The sequence below is a fragment of the Chroicocephalus ridibundus genome, chromosome Z (genome assembly GCF_963924245.1).
Source record: "Chroicocephalus ridibundus chromosome Z, bChrRid1.1, whole genome shotgun sequence".
Taxonomy (NCBI): Eukaryota; Metazoa; Chordata; class Aves; order Charadriiformes; family Laridae; genus Chroicocephalus; species Chroicocephalus ridibundus.
In genome coordinates this window covers 20496132-20519133 of record NC_086316.1, presented here as the reverse complement: position 1 = coordinate 20519133, position 23002 = coordinate 20496132, and the positions used below count along the sequence as shown (strand labels likewise).

The 23002-nt window shown below is 38.0% G+C and overlaps 1 protein-coding gene across 2 annotated transcripts in view; it reads right to left on the bottom strand.

Annotated features, from left to right (window-relative positions):
* Positions 1–23002, bottom strand: part of PRDM6 (PR/SET domain 6) — a 78607-nt gene that overhangs the window by 7162 nt on the left and 48443 nt on the right. For both annotated transcript variants that reach the window (XM_063321182.1, XM_063321183.1), the window contains 4 exons: positions 21037–21164; positions 17242–17366; positions 13811–14153; positions 4070–4246 (listed from right to left, as the gene is read on the bottom strand). In XM_063321182.1, the coding sequence (XP_063177252.1) occupies positions 4070–4246; positions 13811–14153; positions 17242–17366; positions 21037–21164 (773 nt within the window). The remainder of the gene's footprint in view (positions 1–4069; positions 4247–13810; positions 14154–17241; positions 17367–21036; positions 21165–23002) is intronic.

Here is a 23002-nt window from a genome sequence, read left to right as displayed (position 1 = left end):
TAAGCCTTAAGTGTAGATACAAATACTGACAACAATAATACTTACTAAGTGAGAGACCACCTAATTTGCACTTAAGCCATCTGATGGCATTTGAGAGTAATTTAAACAGCTCCTGACACAATGTGGATCCAAAAAGGCAGTTTAAAAGTCCTCACACAATTAGATGCCATCAGTGAAAACTGGATGCATGTTATCTTTTTTTGAGAAGTGTGTGCGCCTTCATTTTAATTGTAAGGAGAAATGTTGTACTACAACATTCAACCTCATCAAACACAAGACTTCATTCTACCACAAGGTTTCCCTATGAGATTTGCTTCGGTGGGGATGGTAAACAAAATGGTTCTTAAATTCACAAACAACACAACATCAGTGGGTTTTGGATATTTCTAAGGTACCAGATTTTCTAAGTTTGGTTAGATAGCCCTCATTCTCACCGATTTTCTTGTTTACTTCACAGTGCTTTCAAAACATTGACACTTAGGATTACGGATGGGACTGGCTTCACTCCCAAGTTTATGCCAACCTCTGTGAAAGGTTCCCATGAAGAAAACGTTGAGAGTCTATTTTAAGAAAAAATACCTTCACTTGATCTTTTCAAAATAAACCTTTTAAGATTTCATCCAAGAACTACATTTAACACTAAACTCATTTGAAAGGGTTAAAAAAAAACACAAAACAAATCAGAAACCAGGACAAAGCTAAGATGCCACCGCAGGTACAACATCTATTTTAACCTGAAATGAATGTTCCCCAGTTTTGCATTTCAGTAAGAAACAATGAAAAACACATGGTTTATCCCAATCTGAATTTTTTTGGAATTGAAATTTCCTCTAGTTCTTTTTCAATGAGTCCTGAATATTGGATGTTTACATAACTCTGATTCTGCAGGCATGTCCCTTAGCTATTCTTTAATTTTGCTGAAATGGAAGAGACTGGGGGGAAGAATTTAAGAAAATGGGGATGGCCAATAATTTTCCTTTTTCTCCTAGCTTTTAAGTTACTTAAGAGCTTTGTTCCCAGACCCACAGCCATGGTGGAGACTTCAGTAAGATAAGAATACACAAAAACTATGCAGTGGTGAGGCTGACTTGATAGCTTGTGATGACATGAAAAGAAATCCCTTCTAACTGGACCTGCAGTCCAGGCAATGCAGCTAAAGCTTTGACTACAGATAACCTCACTTAGCATTGTTATCTGTAATGAAAAGCAAATAGAAAAGTCTTCCACCATACACCCAAAGTTACCCAGGACATACAAAGAAAGTGCCTTCTCACAGAAAAAGCTTTTTAACCAATCACAGGCTTCCTCTTAAATAACAACTATTTTGAAATATTTTAAAATACTGTCACCCTATGATCCCTGTTTTTAAAATCACCTTCTGAAAATAATATGCGGACAAACATACACGCAGTGTTTGACATGTTTGACGTTGTCTGCTTAGTTCATGTCCTTTGCAATTTGTCCAAATACCACTTACAGTCATAAGTGCTTTACTGCATTAGAAATAGTGAGATTGCATTCTCAATAGATGCAGGCTAACTGTCTAGCTGACTGCCCATTTTCATCTATGAAATTGAACTTAATAATAACTTTAAAATTATGCCTGTTATTTTAAAAATAACTGAGCTAGATTTTAAGTGATTTTGCACTATCTATGCATGGTCATTCTGGCTAATAGTAAAAATATTATTCAACAGATATAGACTTTTTTGAGGTGCAGAAACCCTATCTCAACAGACTTTTCTATTTTTTTCTATATTTTTTACACTTAAAATCCCTTTGAAAACAAACATTGGAAACCTAAATTGCATGATCAAGAGAGAAAATCTTGTTTGTCCCACTTCTGGTTCTCGTTTACTAGAATTTTGTTGAGGTTTTTGCTCCTAAGCTTACTTAATACCAGGTCTTTGCCCCCTCCTTTTCAAAGGAGGATCTAAATGGTGATGAGAGATCAAGATGAGCTGCAGCTATCTCTTTTTCCTCTAGCAGAGAGGGTGGATCGATTTCTGGATAAGTTTCCTGCCCCTCCTCTCTCAAATGCAAGCAGCCCTGCATAGGAGGCGATTCTGCCCTCTTGAACGGCTTGCAGGATCAAGGCATATGTGTCCCCTTATCTGACCAGAAAGGATGGGAAGATCTGCAACTCCAGTTTAAGCGTCATGTGAAATTACTAGTCACTTTACTGCAAATGCTTCAGCAAGTCTTCTGGAGAGAAACTGGTACTACAGCTTCTTGAGTTTAAGGAAGAAAATAAATAAAAATCTTACAAGAATGAAACCACGTCATACATCATAAAGAAGCAGTACAAACCACCTACATTTCTTGATGCTCTGCCCTGCACCTTTAAGAATGGGCAAATACATCCTGGAGTACTTAAACTCTTCAGCATAAATAGGGCAAAAAAACCAACCAAACAAATCCCAGACCACTGGATAATTGTACTACATATGTTAAGCCCCTTCACAAATGAAATTGTGCTGTAGTGAAGACCTTTTTGGAAAAGGGGAAAAAAATTACTAAACCAAAGGGGAAAAATAATGACTCTAAATGGGGCAAAATAGCAGATCTATTGGCAACATGACAAAAACAGGATGTTAAGGAAAAAAATTAAGTGGAGTCAACAAGGTTACACATAAGTAACACCTTAACATTAAAAGAAATCTATTTACCATTTTGACCCGGAAACCTCTTCCATTAATTACTAAAATCTATTTACACAGCAACTAGATAAAATCAATCTGATTGCTCGCACTATTTTTGGCTCACTTTCTATGGGCTCTGAGTGTTCCACAGACTGACTCTAGAGGAGTCGACGTCTAGATGCTCTGAGTTTCCGTGTTTTGCCACCTACAGCACTATCCTAGCCATGATTTCTGGTATGCAAGCTCTTCTGAACTGGATATGCAGTATTTGGTTCCTGGCTCTGTCCCCTTGCCCCCAGCGGAGACACGTATGGAGGCCATGCTTCCTTTCAACCATATATGGAGGCAAAGCATCTCTACTGGTATCTCTACTGAGCTTGTTATGAGGGGTTCTGACAGGCCCCATGGCTGAGCTCTCTTACATTAACCAGACCAAGAGCACAGTAGGGCAAAAGACAAATGGAGAAAAGTAGACAGAGGACAGGCAGTCCTTGGAGAACTGGGAGAGGCACACACCTTCTTCTACACCTGTTCCCATTCCTCCTGGGAACATCAGGTATCTTCCAAAAGAAGTGATATCAATACATTATACACTGATATCAATACATTGTTTTTCTTCCAAAGTGGGACTGTTCCAGGTACAATATCCATAAAATTTGTGCCTGTCAGTTTAGCAAAGATACAGACACAAATATGGAAAATTTGTATCCTGTTAGGTAGGCACAGTCTTGCACAACAGAAAGTAAAATCCACCTGGGTCAGCTGTGCTTTGGCTGGAGGGAAACATAGAGGGACAGTTTCTGAGACTTCGGTGTGTGCTTAGCCTTAATTTCAGTAAACAGAAACTGCAGAAAGAAGCAGTGTCTGTTTAATTAAAAACCATCTTGAACCGGTGACTTTTTTTTTCTTGTATCTTGGACCGCTGAACACTATCATTTATTATTATGATCTTACCAAACTTATGCCACAAGCCAGAGTTGCATTTTCTGTGCAGTGAAAATTCTGAGAATAAAAAATGATGCATGTTTCTCCCCCATTTTTAACAAGATCCAAACTGGCTTTTATGTGAAGCTCCATCTAACTCAGCATATAGACATCAAAGAATCACACTAATGTTCTTACAGCCTGTCCCAGTCTTGAGTGTATTTTCAGCTATGGCTCTCTGGCAGCAGCTTGTCATTTAATTAAAACAATCAAGTTCTCATTAAAGGACAGAAAATTACCCGGGGCTTGCAAGGCACCCAAAACCAAGCCTCGTTTAATTCCGCTTTTAGCCACAGCACTGATGGGTTTATCTGGTGGTCTGACCTTGGTTTTCAAGGGAACGTCTGCCGGGTGCCGGTGCGGACTGGTGATGCTAGTGAATAGCAGAAATGCTGGTCCCTCTCTATCTCAGCTGGCAAAGGCTGCTGGCTTCAGGTACTTACTTGAAGGGCTTTTCCCCGGTGTGTGTCCGGATGTGGTTGTTGAGCGTTGTGGCACCAGCAAAGGCACGACCACAGTAGCCACACTTGAAAGGCCTGTCGCTGGAGTGTGTAACTACGTGGTTCCTCAGCTCTGATGGTTGGGAGAAAGACTGGGAGCAGTGACCACACTGGTAGGGCCTGCAACGGGAAAGAGAAACATGGTGCTGTCAGCGCTTTCCATTGCCGCGAACGTGTGGGCAGGAGCATCTCGTCTTCCCAGTAATTCCCAGAGAGAACTGCGGGTGCGCTTCTCTGGGGCTTTCTTGGGAGACACACACCCAAAACTTCATGACCGCTTTAGCAAATGTGAAATGCCCGCGTAGGAATTCACTGAAAGTCTATAAGGCATCATGCCACACAAAACATAAATCAGCAAGCTAGTGAGCTTGCGTGACACATCATATGCCTGCCTTATTTCTCCCAAACTCAACGTGGTACTCCTTAGTCACAAAAAAACTACTCACACATCAGAGCTAAGAGACTGACGAAATCCTCTGTCTGCTGGTGCCAGCTACAGTCTTACCTACAAATGCATGTCTGGTTGTTATACCTGCATCTTAGGTGGATTCTGTGAATGTTTGCAAATAAATTCTTCACGTTGTTTTGGATGGTTCTAGTTTTTTTGAGATCACCTTTTTCAATGAGAGACATTGGAAAAAATAACCATCATGTTACAATTACCTTTCTATTTTCTTACTGCTATCCAAAATATTTGCATTTAATTAACATATTTCTCCCATCCAGAGGGAAAATGCCTTTTCCTGATCTTCAAATGAAACCCACAACTTAGGTTTTCACCACCACAGTTTGTTAAAAACAAACATAACAAACAAACAAAACCAACTGATATGTTACAAATTCAGAATCATAAAGGACTGCAAACATAGAAAGAAAAGGATACAAGACAGCAAGGTGAGACAGGACTGCTGAAATACCATTTCTAACTAAAATAAAATGTGAAGAAACAATGTCTATATATTTCTGTTTGGTAAAAGTGATTTAATATCAATATCCTACATGGTATTTCTTTTCCTTTTCGTATTTGATTTAAATTCATGACAGAGTCCTACAGGCTCATCAGACATTTTGTTAAGAAAATTAAGAAATTTTCTAGAGGGATATTAATGATTTTTACCCTGCACAACATTTTAAGTCACAGCTCCTGGTGTCTGCGTTTCTAGAGCAAATGGCCAACACCAACTTAATTGCTCTCTCTTTAATAAATGTGCATGTTTAAATGGCTAGAAACCAAAACTAAAGGGAAGGAGACAATGGTGACCAAGCATGTACAATTCAATTAAGTGCAAAATAAAGTGAACTATCTCATTTGTCAAGTGAACTGCTTAATTGTGGCTACTTGCATCACTGAACACAAATACTATTATTTTACAGTGCTTCAGAGCGCTGAACCCTGATTGTAGAATTTTTTAGCTTGATTAATAGCTCAGTATTGGTCAATAACTCAATAGATTACAATTTTAATTACTTACATTTGAAAATCTAACTGCTCTCCAAGAAGTTTGAAAGAAATATATTAAAGCTGTGGAAAGGTTACTTAACCTAAATGATATGGACTTTAAAAAATTACACGAATATATGTAAAATAGTATTTTAAGGAAAAAAAACAAGTACTGAATATCTGTTTCTCATATTGGAAGACAAGTAGTAACATGCTTGTCTTCTTCTTTTTTGAAGTGCATGGTCAATTTGCACAGAAAATACTTATCAAATTTGACATGAAAATTCAAGTGCTGGTAAAACAAAGATGATTTGTGAATGCAGACTTACATGTTCGGTATTTTTCAAATCAAATACTTTTGAACAAAAAGAGCACATTAAGATATTCTGTATCCAAGAAACATTGATTTTTTTAATAGTGAAAGGGACCATTAACATCTATTAGCCTCTGGTTATCTATTTTTAACAGCTACCACAATAAATGATACAACACTACATAAAACCAATTAATCTTTTATTTTTTTTAACAGTCAATGTGATTAATTTCTTACTGTGAAAAGTCACACTGTAACTTGTCTATAAATAGTCAACATTCCAAACCAGTTATAACTGAACATTGTGATGCCAAGTAAAATGTTTTTACCCCCTTCATTAACCCCCTCAAAACAAATTTGTCGTTTACAAAGGATATTAATATACAAACTCAGAATACATTTCACCTGCTGATGCTCAAGAAAGAGAGTCCTGTAGAAAATCACTTATTGTTAGATCACTTTGCCTGTATTTTTTCCATTCATCCATACCTTGGGAGAGCAACTGTTAAAGAAGTTACCCTTCTCTTTCCACGGGATGCATTTCTCCAGTTTATACACAGGTGATTCTGATTAATACTAAAATGGGCAGAATAAGTAATTTTTTCAAGCTAGATACATGGCACACATTAAACAAAGCTCATTTTAAAAAGAAAGCCTAATAAAAATGCTGAAATGCTATAACAATTTACAAATGCCATATCTAATTTGCAAAATTGCAGATGCAAATATGCAAACTTTTGGATACTACTATTTTTTCCAAGAGCAAAAGAAGTAATTCAATAAATATAAAAGTTATTATTTTGTTCTCTCGTAACCATTTTACTGTGCTCAGAAATTTTTCTTGGCAGAAAATAAAATCAATATGTTGTTTTTTTTAAAAAATTAAATTGGTGCAGAAGGACCGAACATGAGAAATGCTCGGTTCAGTGAGTACATTGACACGGGGAGAGCAGGGCTGTCTTTGATGTAGCACTTATGTCTTCTGCCATCACTTTGGTCTGCACTGGGACAATGAATTAAGATGGTGACCTCTTTATAGCAGAGGTTTGCAGACAGAAGGACCAGCGACATAGTGACAAAAATGGTGGTCTTCATAGACTATATTTTCAAAGATGTGCTGCTAGACTGAATGCAGTCCCATCCCAGAAAAAAAAAAACCAACTAATTTCCACTGGAATAACTGAGAACATAAGGTAACTTCTTGAGGTTCAAGGTATTCATGTGAATAGAAGCATAGCTCTGTCACAGCCCAGATGTGCGCTGATGCTCCAAAAAATTAACAATCACCCAAAATGGATGTCAGTCACTTCATACATGAAAGCCTACATAACTAGAATTTTCCTTTGCAGACGTACAGGCAGATTGGTAAGCATGAAAGTAATCAGTTTGATGAAACAGGTGTACCAGGGCCCCAAAGTACATGTTGTCTGGAGAAATGTTTTTTCTCTATAAACATTTGTTCTCCAGCTATCATGTACCAGAAACAACAAAATTTTTAAGGTCCTCATCATTGCATTTTCTAAAAAGGATCCTGTAGGCCCTTCCAGATGTAAATCAAGTCTGACCAAAATCTTGATATAGTACTTCTAAGCTACATTTAAGAACAGCTAAACTGATGTATAGCAATGTGCAAATGAGAATGATGTGCTGACAGCCATCAAAAGCAGTTTTAATGTTTTTCATTAAACACCTGCCTACATATTTTTCTAGTTCTCTGTTTTCCTGTCTGAACTTAAAGGAAGGAAATTTACTTACCTAGAAGCAAATTCTCCTGTTAGTAAAATTGCACTGTTGTCATTAACCCTGTGTGCCATCAATCAGCTATCTCGCTTTACTAACGTGTAGAGTCCACCAGCTTTTTCTAGAGACTCTAATCTTACAGTCCCTGACTAAATGATGACATACTATAGGAACACAGGCCATCTAAAATGAAATTCAGACAGGAGTAACTGTAACGTAATGGCATGTAGTTTTTGTAGTTATTTAGATTTTGAGCTTTTCCAAGTTTTCCAAGCTACATTTTCAAAATGCAACCAGTCAAAAATAATTTTTGCTCCCTTTAGACAATATCTTGAATGATTTTGTTGTTCAGTGATGTCTTTTCCTGTCTTACAGTTTTCTCACTTTTGTGGCTGATTTTTTCTGTGTGAAACTACATCATATATAGGACCAATACAAAACCCATGGTCCCCTGTGAGGCTTATTGAACACCACCAAGGCTCACAGTTTGTGTGGCGGATGGGGTCCCTTAACATGCACAAAGCATGTTAAAGGATAACAATAGAAAAATCCTTATCTTTGCACCTGGAATAGCTGCTGACAGACAATTGTACAGCTGATTCTTCTTTGATTTTCATTTGGCAAAGTGACATCACTTTTAATTATTTACTGTGTACCATTCCTCCACTAGAACAATACAATTTCCAAACCCTGACTTCTAAGTACATGCAGTCAATATGAACTTATTTTCTACATTGTAAATAACCCAATTATTAAAATCCTGAAAAACCTAATAATAATTTTCCCATTAATTTTCAAATTCTTTCCTTTATGATGAACCAGCTTCTAGTGAGGCCTCTTCAGAAGTGGATTTACTGTTTCCAAGGGGCACATGGAATCCCAACGCAACCCTTAGAAGAGGAATTTTTTGTAATGGTGAGTTCCTGAATACCTGTGACTCTATCACTGAAACACTGTCAGATCAGGGAGACGAAATAGCATGTTGCGGTCATTTTTTTCCCCTTACAAAAAGATAGAAAAGCACCAGCTGAAGGAAGAGAGAGTGACTTGACATTGAAAGTGCTTTTCTCCTTGTTGGGGGCAAAGGAGAAGTAAAAAACCAACCTGACTGATGTCAGGGTCTCAAAGAGCGGGACACAGGGCTCCACTGAACCCAGGGCAGGGTTTCACAGCGTGACAGGGGGAAGGCTGTGACACCACAGCCTCTGCAAAAAAGTGAAAACAGGGCAGGTTGAAATGGGGCCAGCATCAGCTTTCAGGTCCAGGCCTTCCTACAACAGACAACATTAAAAGCACCTGCAGTCAGAGAAGTTAGGTCACAGCTGTCCTAATGAAAAGGTATTTTGGAGGGATGCCTCTTTCCCACAAGTGGAACTAAGAGGCTGGACAACAAAGTGAGAACAAGTGACTGCTGGTCTGCACAGAGAAGCATCCCTAGCACCAGCGTGGCCACGGGTGGGTTACATTCGTTGCCTCTGGACTCTGCATCCCCTGCTGCTGTGGTGTTCCCCTTGGGCAGCGTGGCTACTGCCCCCAGCACTCCAGGCACTGTGCAGCAGCAGGGATGGCAGAGCTGGACCCGCTGGCACTTCTGGCACCGTCTTTTACAAATGTTTGTGGAGGAACTAGCAAAAGCAGACAGTTAGCGCACTTGAAGCATCTTCAGACTTCTGAAGCTGTCGGGGAGAGGTGCTGCTCTCTACACCCTTTGTTGTTGTTGACTATGAGTACTGGGAGTTTGCAAACCTTTGTGAAAAGATTATGCAAGAACAAGCGTTAAATTCAGCATGATGTTTACTTTAATTCAGCAATATTCCACAGCCACCCTATAAACAGAAACAGACAACTCTTGCTCACGATTACTTTTTTTAGGTCTGTTTTGGGAGGTGTTTAAATTAATGAATGGACTTGAGGAGAACATCAAGGTCAAAGACACAGAACCTATAAAGAAAAAGATAAACACAAAATAGGCTGAGCCATGATCTGAAAGAAAAGGATGTATTAAACCGGCAACTTCAAATTTCAAGGTCCTGTTTTTTAAAAAACCTCACAATTTAATATTGAGATGCTACAGCAAAACTTAAGTACAATAATATCTTCTGAGTAAACAAGAATTGCGAGGACCACATAAGATCCACAATCTATCAGCCACAGACACACTTGTAGAGTGGGTTTTCCCTGAAATTATCAGCTTAAATACATGGTAATCAATGAGAATATATATCACACAGATGTACATATTGTATATGAAAAATGCCACAGACAGCTCTTGGGAACTGCAGCCACCTGCCTTCCCTCAACACCAATGCATCCTGAATCTGGTGATCATAGTGAGAAAGAAGAAAGATGTCATTAAAAGAGACTGCATCACTATCAGAAAAGTGGTTGCTGTTAAAAAAAAATAAAAATATTGCTCTAAAAATGATTCACTGTGATCAAAGGCTTTTGGTTACCCCTTTCTGGAGCCCTCCTCAGATAGGATTGTTGGGAATTTCTGCAGCAGGGGGAGGAAAAACCAAAACAACAACAACAACAAAAAAAAAAAAAAAAAAAACAAAAAACAACTGAAGAGCAAATAGATTTCTGATGCCTCCTTCAAGAAATAGTTGCTCAAACTGCTTCTGTCTGAGCAAGGATTAAGAAATGTCTCAAAGGCTCAAAAAAAGTCTGAGAGGCTCAGAAAGTCCCAGAATTGAAATCTTGATGGATTTAAATCTTCATGTCCCACACCCACTCCAACCCCAATTACCATTAAGTTTGAAGAGAAGCCGTACAAAATACAGCAAGCTAAATCTCAGTGGACAGGGACAAGTAAACTATAAGTAAAACAGTAAATAATTTAAACTTAACTTTAATATAAATTTAAATCCTAATCTTTTTCTAAGACCACAAACACAGCAGATGATTTTAATAATTCTCCCTATTTTTGATTCATCATTTTTAAAAATTATTTTTATTTATTAAATGATCTGCCTGTTAAATAGGACCGTTTCTTTCCTACTGCCTAATGGAATTAAGTACATTTTGGCCTTCTTTTAGGTCTGGTCTCATTCAGATGTCTTCTGAATCTAAGTGTCTTTAAAGTAATTTCTTTTTTTTAAATTTCTCAAGTCCCAAGTAGTCTGCTTTTCTTAAATTTTAGTCCATGAACTGGACTCCTATGTAGATTCAAAGACATTTTCCCTGCACCTCATGCTGTAGGTAATCAGCATTGTTGAAAAACAAATACAAAGCCAGAACAGATAGTCTAAAGTCTCTTTCTAGAGAAGACAGCCCCTGCTGCTTCAGTCACATCAAAGATACAGTGGCCGGTGTGCTCACAAATTGCTGACAATAAATGGGGATCTGTTTATCAGCCGGAGCCGTGCTGCAGATATCGTTGAGAAAATACAAACCAGAGAGTTGCACCCAGTTAGTACTTCAGGCCAGCAGGCAGGTGTTCTTTCGCAAATCATACCTTTTTTTCTTGTCTCCAGGAAATTTTGTACAACACTTCAGGAATTTCTCATCTGGAGAAACGCAATATGTTTAAGAAACCAAAGACAACTCTTTTCCAGCCACTGCATCACTAAACAGCTGATCCACTGATAAAAGACAAAAAGCTGCCTGTGATGTAAGCTCAACCTGTAATGATTTCTTACCAGGGGTACGAGAACTCGTATCCTAGGGCAGTTATGATCTGCAGCAACTATTAGCTTGGTCATTTCAAACACAGAACCAATTGCAGTGAGCTTAAACAGGGTCATGTAACTGACATCCCACATAACGCTCTAAAGAAGACCTATTGGGAAATGCTTTTACAGCAGTTATGTTGATGGCATACCTCGCGGGAACAAAGGAGGTATTACAAAACTGGCCTCCACAAGGAGTCTGCACCATTAATTTAATGAAAACAGAGAGATGTAAGCCATTTTTCAGTACACAGCTGTCACAGAATAGAGCACTGCAGTATTTATGCAACAGATTGATGCTACGTGTATCTTTCAACCTCATTTAGGTTTTATGTTCTCTGTTTAACACAAGAGAAAAAGTTTCTTAAGAACAGGATTCACAAGACCCAACAAGCCAAAGAGGAAATCAGCTAAATTAGCCAGTATCAATATTGACAAAAAGGCGTTAGCTATTATTATGTTTCAAATCTTCCTGAAAGCCTCTGGGATTCAACACTTGCAACTCAGTCTTTCCTTACCTCCTCTCCACCCCAGTCCTCCCCAAATCTGCTGAGTGCTTTCTCTAATCACTTTTTGCTCTCTTTGCTCCTGGGGGAGCAAACTTGTCTTCTCATCTAGATATTTTTCCTACTATGATGTAGGGTATTCTGAGCTAAAAATGCTCTACACTTTCTTGCTGAAGCTGTTCCGCATAGACAATTTAGGTAGGCACAAGAGACAAAACAGTAAGACGTCATGAATCAGTAACATAGTAATGAGGGCATTCACCTCTAAGGGGGAATACTTAAAATCCAGCCTGTGTTTCAGGCAATATTTGACACAAGATACTTAGGAGAAAATAAATAAAAGTAAATAAGAATAATAAATCAAATCCCTCACCTCCAAGATGAAAGACCTAATTGTAGGATAGACTTATCCTCATTTTGTCTGTCTGGCAAAATGAATATTTAATTATCCCTTAGACTGCAGAACAGCCCCATTAGAAGAGACTCTTCTTACATTAACTGTAATCTGCAACTTGGTTCTTCATAAAGAAAGACGCAGGTTCAAGTGAAGGAAAGGATGAAATCTAAGCGTCACACCTGGTTGGGTGAATCACTGATAAAGTTTGAGAGGCAGCCTCTTCTAGACTCCCTGATGTAGCATTTTGTGCTTTACTGTATGATTAGGAGGCTTTAATACTGGAAACATAAGAGTCCATGAAATTTAGGAGAGTGGACCATTCGGGACCTACATTCTACATCGTGGCAGTTGTATCCTATAGCTTCCTTATCATGGTGTTTGCTTCTGCTAAGGCCAGCATAAAATCCAGAAAATGTTGAAAGGGCTTGTTTGCATTCACAGTATTATCAACTCTTTAAATTCTGTGAAGATTTGCATGGTATCTAGTTGCCCCTAGCATGCTTGACATTTCTTCCTGGAAAACTGGATTTATGCTCCAGTATCTCTGCACCCACAGAATCACACAAGCATATGTGTACATGTAGATAACCACATACACAAAGAGACATAGACATGCATACAAACACACACACAGACTCACTCTTGACTGTTTTTGGGTAGTGTTTCAGTTAAATGTAATTCACAATTATATGCTGCTTTCAGAACAACCTTCCAGGGATTCGGCTGTTCTGCTCAAACCTTCTTCACAGCTGAAGAAGAGACAAAACACGGGCAGCCTTTTTTATTGAATTAATTTGATTTTTGTCTTTTGTCCTGCCAGCTATCAAAATTGTCAAATAAACCAGCTTTGATTCATAAATAATGGTTCCATTATATTTACTGTGCCACCGGTCAGAGTACCTGAAATTTTAATTCACTTGTTCAGCTAAATTTCATCCTCAGTTCACGGCCATAAAATTCTGTATTGACAAACTTTCAAACCAACTTTGACTCTGAGGTATCTAGTCAACATTTTTCTTCTGTGTGGATATTAGTTTATTGAATAAGTGGCATCTGTTTTCCTCAACATCACTAGTGGAGTAGGTATTTCCTTTTGACAGCTTTGCACGATTTATGGGTTTGCATGCTCTGAAGAAAAATAGTACTAAGCAAAAAATTCCAATTCATTACCTCTTAGTACTTAATTAAGTTCATACACATTGCACACTATAGGTGAACCCTGAAATGACTGTGACAGCCACTGAGCAGCAAGTTAGATTATCTTTGGAAGACAGAGAGACTTTTAATTATCTTGACCTCATTTTTCCATCTATGATATTCATAAATTTTCCTTCTATTTTGTTGCCTCCATCAGATGTACCAAACCGTTCTGAAAACAAGATTATATCCTTAGCTATTTCCTTTTATCTGTGCATTTAGGCACCAAATGTTTTTACAAATAGTGAAGTCAAGCAATGTTTTTTATCGGCTTACTTCACACAGCTGCAGATGAATTATGTTGTACAGGCTCCTCCTAATAATGGTTTGGTTTTGGAAATGATAACAGCTTGATAAAAGAAGAAAGCAGTGGATCTGGCTATCAGTAGATACAGAAATAAAGAGAGCCTGGGCTTTACCTGTCAGGGTTCTGCGTACACACATGCATCTGTAAGAGGATCCGCTGGGTGAAAGTCTTAAAGCATTGCCCACATTTCCAAAGATGCCAGTCACTGAACTCAGAATTTAGTTGGCTTGTTGAAGTTGGGCTTGCAAGAACTCGTTGGTTTTTGACACTGATCTGGTTAAATCCTGACTCGATGGACCCAGACTTATCCAGGAGAGAAAAATTTCTGCTACACGGAGTCTGTGGAAATACTATGGATCGCTGTGGAGTGGCAGGGGATAGTTTGCTACTTTTATTAAATGGCTGTAGGGTGTCTTGTCTGGACATGGCCTCCATTACAGTCGAAGGGACATTCACTGGGAGAAAACAAGAAAAGTAAATAAGATCCTTTTTATGTCTTTTTAACACTAATACAGTGTTGGGAAACACCAAAAAAAAATACCAACATCCATTTTCTTGACACTAGAATTAAACAACTTTATTTTAACAATGCAGAAAAAAATGGGCTGGAATGAGACAGTGATTTGGATGGACAATGCTGATTCTGTGACACTGAAATGAAAACTCATGAAAAGGAGTGTCTGAGACTGAAAGGACTCAGAAAAGCCTGACTGTGATATACGTTTGTTGCACAATGGGATTGTCATCTGAAAGAAAATGCTGCCGCACGTATGACACCCTGACTCTGCATGTTGCAGTCAGCATGTCCAATTGCTATATCACAGACAAGCATGAATTTTGAGAGCATGGGGAAAAAAACCCTTGCTCAGACACTCCTTGAGATACAACACGCCTTAAATATCTACTGCAGCAATAGTTCCCTTATCTTCTTAAAGGGCAGCCACTAAGGATATTATACTATTACATCTCACAAACAGTCACACAGCCAATACAATACAAAGCCAGTGACTTCACTGTGACTTGTGTGATTAAGGCTAATTGCACTTGGACCCCCACAAGACAGTGCAGCATATAGGCAGAGATATCTTTGTGCATCAATTTCTGGCCTGCAAAATAGGAAAAAAATTGTCCCATAAAGTCACTTGAAGGTCTTATGATCATCAATTAACTATGCCTTACAATGCATTCAGATATTTCAGCAACAAAAGCAATACGCTGTTCTCACAAAGTAATTTAGTGCTGAATTTGGATGTTGCTTGATAAGGATGGCAGGAGGTCAAACATACAGAAGACAGTTGAACAGCTGCCTCACTCCTTGAGTACCATCATGCAGTGAATGAAGCAAGGGTCCTATGGAAAAATGGGGTCAGCTACTGAAAGATTGTACCAGAATCATTTAGGCCACCTGGTCTCATGCTTTCTAATTTTGGCACGCTCAACCTCATGAGATAATATTTTAATGGAGATTTTTAAACTAAATATGTTGTATACGTATGTCTAACTCTACATGTGTTCACACATTTAGTTACTGTCACAAAGTGTTTATATGTACGTATCCACATGTAGGTACATAGCACCTACTAAACAGGTGATTAGAAACTACAACTCTGTTTAGGTAAGTCATGATACTAGATTTCTAAGAGAAAATATGAGAACTAAATTTCAGTTGTGAGCTAGAATCATCCAATATTATTTAATATACAATAAAAACGTAATAAAAACTAATGTTCTGGTAATGCCTTAAATAATGCCAGTTATTTCACAGAGTTATGCTCTAATATCTTCCATCAATCATAATAACTCCAAAATTATAATATTACATACTATTTAATTTACTTAAGTTGAGGTCCTTCCTAGGCTATTCTTTTCTGGAGCATCTGAGGACCTGATTTCTAACCCGTAGGGCTGTCTATCACAAGTTTCCAGACATATATTACATCTTCTATGTCTCTCTTCAGTACAAGGGGCAATTTGTATACTTCCATTTTGCCTCAATATTCTCACACAAGGAGTAGATCACTTTTTTTTTTTCCTAATTTTATTCATTCAAGTCCACAGAAGCAATAAGATCAGGATATTAAAGACCCAAGGAATATTTGCAGAATTTGTACTGGGTAAAAATACCCTGTGCAGAAAATAAGCAGAAGATCTACTTTGAGGGCATAAGTGTCACTAAAGTCATATACCAGCCTGCAGCCGGCCCCATGCTCAGAGGTGAATTTCATCTACTCATGTCAGTCTCCCTGTGGATGAAACTCTGGTTTCTCTCACAGCAAAATAGCAAGTGACAATATTTAGAGATTTTAACCATAATGCTTTGCTTTTCAAACACAGGCTTTGTAAGCTTCAGATCATGAAAGAAAAAATAATATTTCTATATTGTACACTGCAGAGCATGAGTTTTATCAGAAAACATTACTGCCAGTAATTAAATTTCTTTTAAACTTTTCTCAAGCCCAACAGATTTGAAAACTCAAGATGAAAAAGGATGTTTATTTTTGACAGTTTAATCCTTGCTATCTTGCTGTTTTATTGCTGCATGTTTCAGTATTTAGTTGCTATGAGACATGAGTTCATCCTAGCATTGCTGTTTAAGTATCCGAGTACTTGACTAAAAAAATACATCTTATATGTAATTGATTAAGCATGGCCAGCCACAGGGTTATTTTCGACCAAAGTCAATCAGGCATCAATTACTTGTTTCTTCCACCACGTAGATACAAATAGCTAGCAAAATGGAAGACAGGTCTTTGATGCAAGCTCTAATCAAGTTCCACACACAAACAGTGAAACTGAAGGGCATGCTTGGATCACCCGTTCCCATTACAGGCAAAGGTATCCAGCATTAGATTGCACTGGGTCTGTGTTATAAGTTATATGCTTAATTTTGTGACAATTTCTAGCAAACTAAAAATAAAATATTGAGAAGGGGTAGAAGAATGGATAGAAATGGGGATGGCCAGGGTGGAATGGAAGTTCATGGTCATTTCAGGATACTTACACCTAGTCTGTGTTTAGAGAAGCTGGCTTTTACCTTTTAACCACAAAGATCTCATCTCTACAATCAGTCAGACAAAAATTTTCTGGACATGCTTAGTGGTAAGAGAATGAAGAATCACTAACAGAGGCCTCGTGGACCTACAATGCATTACTGTTTTGGCAAGACAATCTCTTGTGATAGGTCTGATAACAATGGAGAGGGCCAAGCAAATAGTTAAGAATAGACTAGGAATGAATCACTTACAAAGGAAGTGTGATTCTGCACGCTACCGTGCTGTGTGGGGCTGCCATGGCGGGAAATCTGCTATTTAATTGCACATACCTGCATACTTCCAAACACCTCTGCTTATTTAGGTAACCATACCAAGATTTTGCACAGCTTAAGTGTATCAGCTTCAGGGTTTTATTTTGTACACATCACGCTTACCTTTAATATATAAATACTTCCATTTAATATGTCTCAAAATACTCTAGGAATATAGCTGATCAGGTATGAAATGTGAATTCTGGATTACACAGGTAGAAATGCAAGGCAGAACTTACAATTTTCATCTTGTGCAATGCACTGGAGAGGGATTCCAAAGAAAGACGTGTAGCTGTCATTGTACCACACCAACAGCTCAGTGCCCCTGGGGATATCTATACAAGCCCGGTAGAATATATTTGACCTGATGAAGAGGGGGGGAAAAAAAAAAGCTTAATTTAGGAATAGAGCATTACCTTCTTATCATATACAGTTACAGTAGAAATCCAGTGTTTTGGAAGCAGTTCTGCAGATAACTGAATTAATAACTTACTGATTATTTTAAACCCAAATCCATTGTCGGGGAAGGACTTTGTTCCTGTAGCATAGGGTAACAAAGATCTTACAGGCACTTTGAACCTAGCATATTTTAAACTCTGTGATTTTACAAGCACCAAGATTTTACAAAAAGATTGATATTTTCTTGCACTGTCCCTTTTAAAGTGATTTTAGAAATGCTGCATTTTGCTAACAGTACAAGCATCGGAGTGGTGCACACAGTTCAGCAACTTCAGACATTTAAATAGCTTTGCATTTGTCATCTAAGCTATAGTTAGCATATTTTAGGGGTAAATAATCAACAACTCTTTTATAAGAATAAGTGCTTTTAGCAAGAGGTTTGAAGTAGTGTGATGTGACCTTTCATCACAGCAATATACCACCAAAAAAGAGAGATCTTGGATTGTTGCATAAAATAGACAGGGAAATAAAAAACCAGGGTTAATCCAAACATAAAACCACAAAAATCTTCCCCTGTATGGAACACAACGGTAACTTTGATAATCCTTCAGTAAGAATATATTAGTGATACCGTAAATGTGCTATCTTATCACAGCGTTCCGTGGGAAAAGACTGTGGATTTTCCTAGACTACTGAACTGGGAGTTGAGTGGAAAAAAAAGGAAAAATCCTAGAGCATCTACCGCAAAAACAAGAGCCGTATCCTGATCTTGCACCGATGTAAATAGCTTAAGAGTGATACTTCTGCAGTTAACAGATTTACATGGGGGCAAAAACTACGTAAGATTAGAATCAGGCACAAGATAAAATAAAAATGTTATCACTTTGTAGTGGCGTTTCCCTTAGGCTTCATATAGAACAGTAAAATACACTCCTGTGAGATGGATAGAAATTCAATATATACAAGAAGAACACTCCACTCTCGCTGAAGGATTACATACCAAAATGATACAGTCAAAGTACCAAGAAATGACCATTTTTTATAACAGCTTATGTAAGGCAGAAAAACATCTATAGACCAAAAAAAAAAAAATGTTAGGCCACAACCGGTTTTCTGAGTGAAGAATTGCTACAAACGTTAGCCTGAAGTTCAAGATAAAAATGTTTAGGGTTGGTAGGCCTTAAATTTAGACTTTCTGTAAAGAATTGGCTGTAGCAATGCAATTTGTTCCTTGTATAACACTGCAGACATAAGGAGAATCCTTTACCACATTTTTCATGGCAGTGAGATATGCACTTGTCAACATATTTTGTCACCGCAAAGTGGCTCTTGGCAACAGGATCATAAAGATCAATAAAAAAGTGCAGATTCTCAATATTTTACTAGCAGCTGCAAAAATTTCATTTATCTTGTTATTTTCCTCGCTTACTGCCACCCTGTCTCAGGAGGGCACTGCTAGCTAAGCAGAACGGTTTTCCTACCCTTCTATGAATATCTGACAAAAACTCTCCCCTTTGTCTCTCCCCCTCTCCTCTTCTCCCTCTCTTTCTTCCCAGAGCTGCACATTTCGTTAATTCTTTCCACTGTTACATAAAAATGAAAACCGGAGCCATGCTATAAATTACCAGCATCTCCTAACTTGAGAAAAATTGAGTCTACTTTGTACTTCACCCTTGTAACATTTCATCTCTCAGTTTGGCTTCCCTTAACATAAACACAGCAGCCCGGCAAATGAATGTGCTAAAACCAAATGACACACTTTGCCGCTGAAAGAGCAGAACTGTTTTTGAGCAATGGGTGGTCTGTGAGGCTTGGAGTAGGCACGGAAAAAAAAGTGTAAGCGTACACCGTCCCTTACAAGCGTGCAGAGCTTCCAAAACTCGCAGAAATCTCTGCATGCTGAAGTACATCAAAGGGATTTTTCCCTTTTCGGATAATATTTCCTTTGCTGACATGTATTTAGTATTATGGTTGGATGACTCATAAAGATAGCTTCATGGCGTCCCAACGCAGTTGAAGCAGAACACATGCCAACAAACATTATTGTCAGCCTCAAAATAAAAACAAAACGTTCAGCTAAGGGTCAATCAATCAAGAGCACTTTGAAGAAAATTCCATTTAGATATTACAAATCATAACAGAATGAATTTAAACCAGCTGACTTTCTGTGAGGAGGACGTCCATGTACAATAAAAATTAGGCCGGTTTTTCAGTGTCCAACTTTTCTGTTTTCTTACACTTGGATGCAGTCACTGGTGATGGATGCCAGTTTTTTAAATTGTGTTTTTGTAGTTCATTTTATAAAGATCTGAAGTAATCGAAAACAGATCAACAGAGGGAACTCTAAGTAAAAACTCCATCATGAAAGGAGAGTTGTAAAATCCACTTAATATTGACAGATGTGTAATGACTTTCTCATGCTCACTTTTCATTTAGGTTTGTCATATATATATACACACATGCATTTTTTTTTCTTATTTTTATAAATACATACATATATTCGTGTGTACACACCACCACACTGAGAAAAAGTTCACAAGATACCTGCAAAAATACTCTTTCAGCATAACAATCTTTATTCATTATCCACTGTGTTTGTTTAAAATCTGACAGGATTTTAGCTATAAATATCAGATATTTAGGGGTATAATAAAAGATTTGTAATGTATAAATAGGATTGTTATTTTTTTTAACTGTGGCATTATTTAGTCAACTGGCCAGAGAATAAAAAAGCTGAAAATGCAATTGAACAATTTTACCATTGTTAAATTGGAACCCTATGGGATAATCAAAGTTTATAAATATTTCATTTTAGCTTGCTTTTGTATGTTTTATTTTTAATTTTAAAGGCACTTTAAATAAGTTTAAGATTATTCCTAAAGAAAAGAAACTTCACTCTCTAAAACGACTAGCCAAAATCAGGATTGCTCACTGCGACTGGCAAGCCGGGGGCTTTCTTTGATGTGCTTCCTACCACGTTTAATAAGGCCAAGCAGTTGCTTCTGATTCTGAGGCAAAAGGTTTGTTTATAGCTGAGATCATGTATTTATGTAATGCGTTGTCTGGGTTTTCTGGATCTGTTTGCAAGTACAAAGTAAAATGCACCATAATTTCTTTACATTTTTCTTCACATTTTGACCTTCTCCAGCCAGCAACGTAAGAAAGAGGCACAAGCACTAGCAATCTTTTCTAGCAGGTGCACTCAACATACAAATTTAGGTGTATACCTGTCTCATGACTGACTCTCAGAAAGCCTTTGGGTTCAAAACTCCTCTACTGCCATTTCCCCCCTTCCTCTAGCACACGCATCTTTATTAAGGGCGGAAGATTGCTTGTGTGGGCTTGCTTTTGATCAGACCGTTTGGAAACGTGCACTGTGGTTGTCACATGAGTGACCAGGAGCAACTGGACCTGGAGATCTAGCATAATTACGACAATGGCATTGGCTCAGGGCAACCAAAGTTAAACCCACCCTCACTACACCCTGCAGCTTTTCTATTGAGCCGAATGAACACATCCACAAAAGCCCTGCTACTGTCTTCGCAACCAAAGACAATAGTACTGGTGACAGAGTCTGACTTTTCACTAAAAACATTTTCGTTTTGCTGCTTTGGGTAAATCGAGACATACTTTACCTGTACTGAACCACTGTTAAGTTCTGCTCCCCGCAGTGCCTTGCACATCGGATATACCTCATCCAGCTCGACTTACTGGGTTCTCCACCGTCAATAAAGTGCTGCAGTGTCCCATCTTGGTCATATATCTGGGGGAGATGTCACAAGGTCAAGTAGTTAGAAAAAAATCATCAGCAATCATTTCCACTGCTTTGCTGGTGTGTCTCTGTGCCTTTTTTCAGGAATTTATTGCCATAAGATTTGTCATTGCTCTTAGAAATCTACATGGAACAGCAGAAACGTATTTTGGGGGATGCAAGTTTATCACGTTTCTTTTATCAAGCCAATCTTTTTGTATTAAACATATTTGTGGTGTCTCAAAGATGTGACTATGTTTCCCAAAGAATATTTAACCTATTTTGACAGGCTTGCCTTAAATAATGAACTGCCAGATAAACAAGAAAATCTGGATGTAAAGTCTGCATTGAAATGGCTGGAACATCTGAGCAAGGGGCGGTAGTAATCCCTAAACAAGTATCCCTTCCTTCATATCTCAGTTGCAGCAACAGCATGTACTTCAGCAACCTCACATGATACATTAGGGAACTGTAGGATTCATAGTACCAAAACTCATGAGACTAGAAGGAAAAAGACAGTTTAAGATGCCTCTAGAAGTTCCCTTGAGACGTATAATTTTTTTGAAGTAGTAAATGAGAAATCAGTCCTGAGGGAATCATAGTTTTCCTTAACATGACATCTCTGCTAAGGACATGAGAGCCAGTTAGGGTAATTTTTAAAAAAGTATTATGTCTCTGTTCTGCACTGGGTACTCCCTCTGAAGTCAAAGAATAAAATTGCTCTCAAGGTTCTGAAATGAAAAGATACATGTTTCATGCACATCTGCCCTTCTGGCTGCTTAGAAAATGTTACCTAGGAAGTGCTAATCCTAGAGAAAGGACATGGTTTCACAAGATTTTTACCTGTTATGCAATTACTTTGTTAAACTTCAGAATCTGAAGAAAACCTGATATTCAGATCTTTTGCCCCTCCATAGACACCATCTGCTTTAATATTCTTGCCCCAAAAATATTATCCCTTTTGAAAATGTACGAGTCTAAATTGTTCTGTCTTCTTGAAAGTACTAATTCTACTAATTAAAGAGGAAACACATTTATTACGTTGAACTGAACATTCCCAGAGCAAGCAAATTAACAATCTTGCATTTCCATTTCAATATCAAGAGAATAATCTCAGAAATTAAGTGACTATATTCAACATTTCTGATTTATTAAAAGACCATTTCCTACACAAAAACATATACGTAAATCAGAATTCAGTTCTTTACACCACCACATGAGTCTCAAATTCAGGACCCAGCCTTGCTTTTGCTTTTGACCAGGAGGGACTCAGAGTAATCAGGAGCAACACCTCCACTGCTAGAGCATGACAGACAGGGAAATCAAGTGTCTGCAGAGATCCTTATCATTTGTTCCAGAGTACCTGTGACAAGGACCAGGTGGAACTTGGCCAGATGCTCCTGGATTGGAGAAGCAAGATGCTACCCCAACATACGCTGAGTAGTACAATACGGTCAGAGAAATCAGGAGTCCTCAGAGGGAAACAAATACTCCGATACTGGGGATTTGGTTTATTTTGTGTACGTGGTAGCCTGTTGATGATTGGCAAGGACCTATTCTTACGTAAACGTGTTAACATATGTTGAATATATGAGCAAAATATGCTAAACAATAAAAATGTATAATGGAAATTGAAAAGTTTTACCGGAAGTCAGCCTAAAATAAAGGAAAAGGAGGAAAAATTAATGACTAACAGTTTTTGGCAGGGACCACTTTGGCAATATCTGCCAAACAGTCTCAGCACAGTGTTTATTAACTATTCATTTACATGGTGCTTACTAACATAGCAATATACGGCTTAACATAAGGCAAAACCAATTCCCATAAATAAAGAACTGATAGCTTCCTAA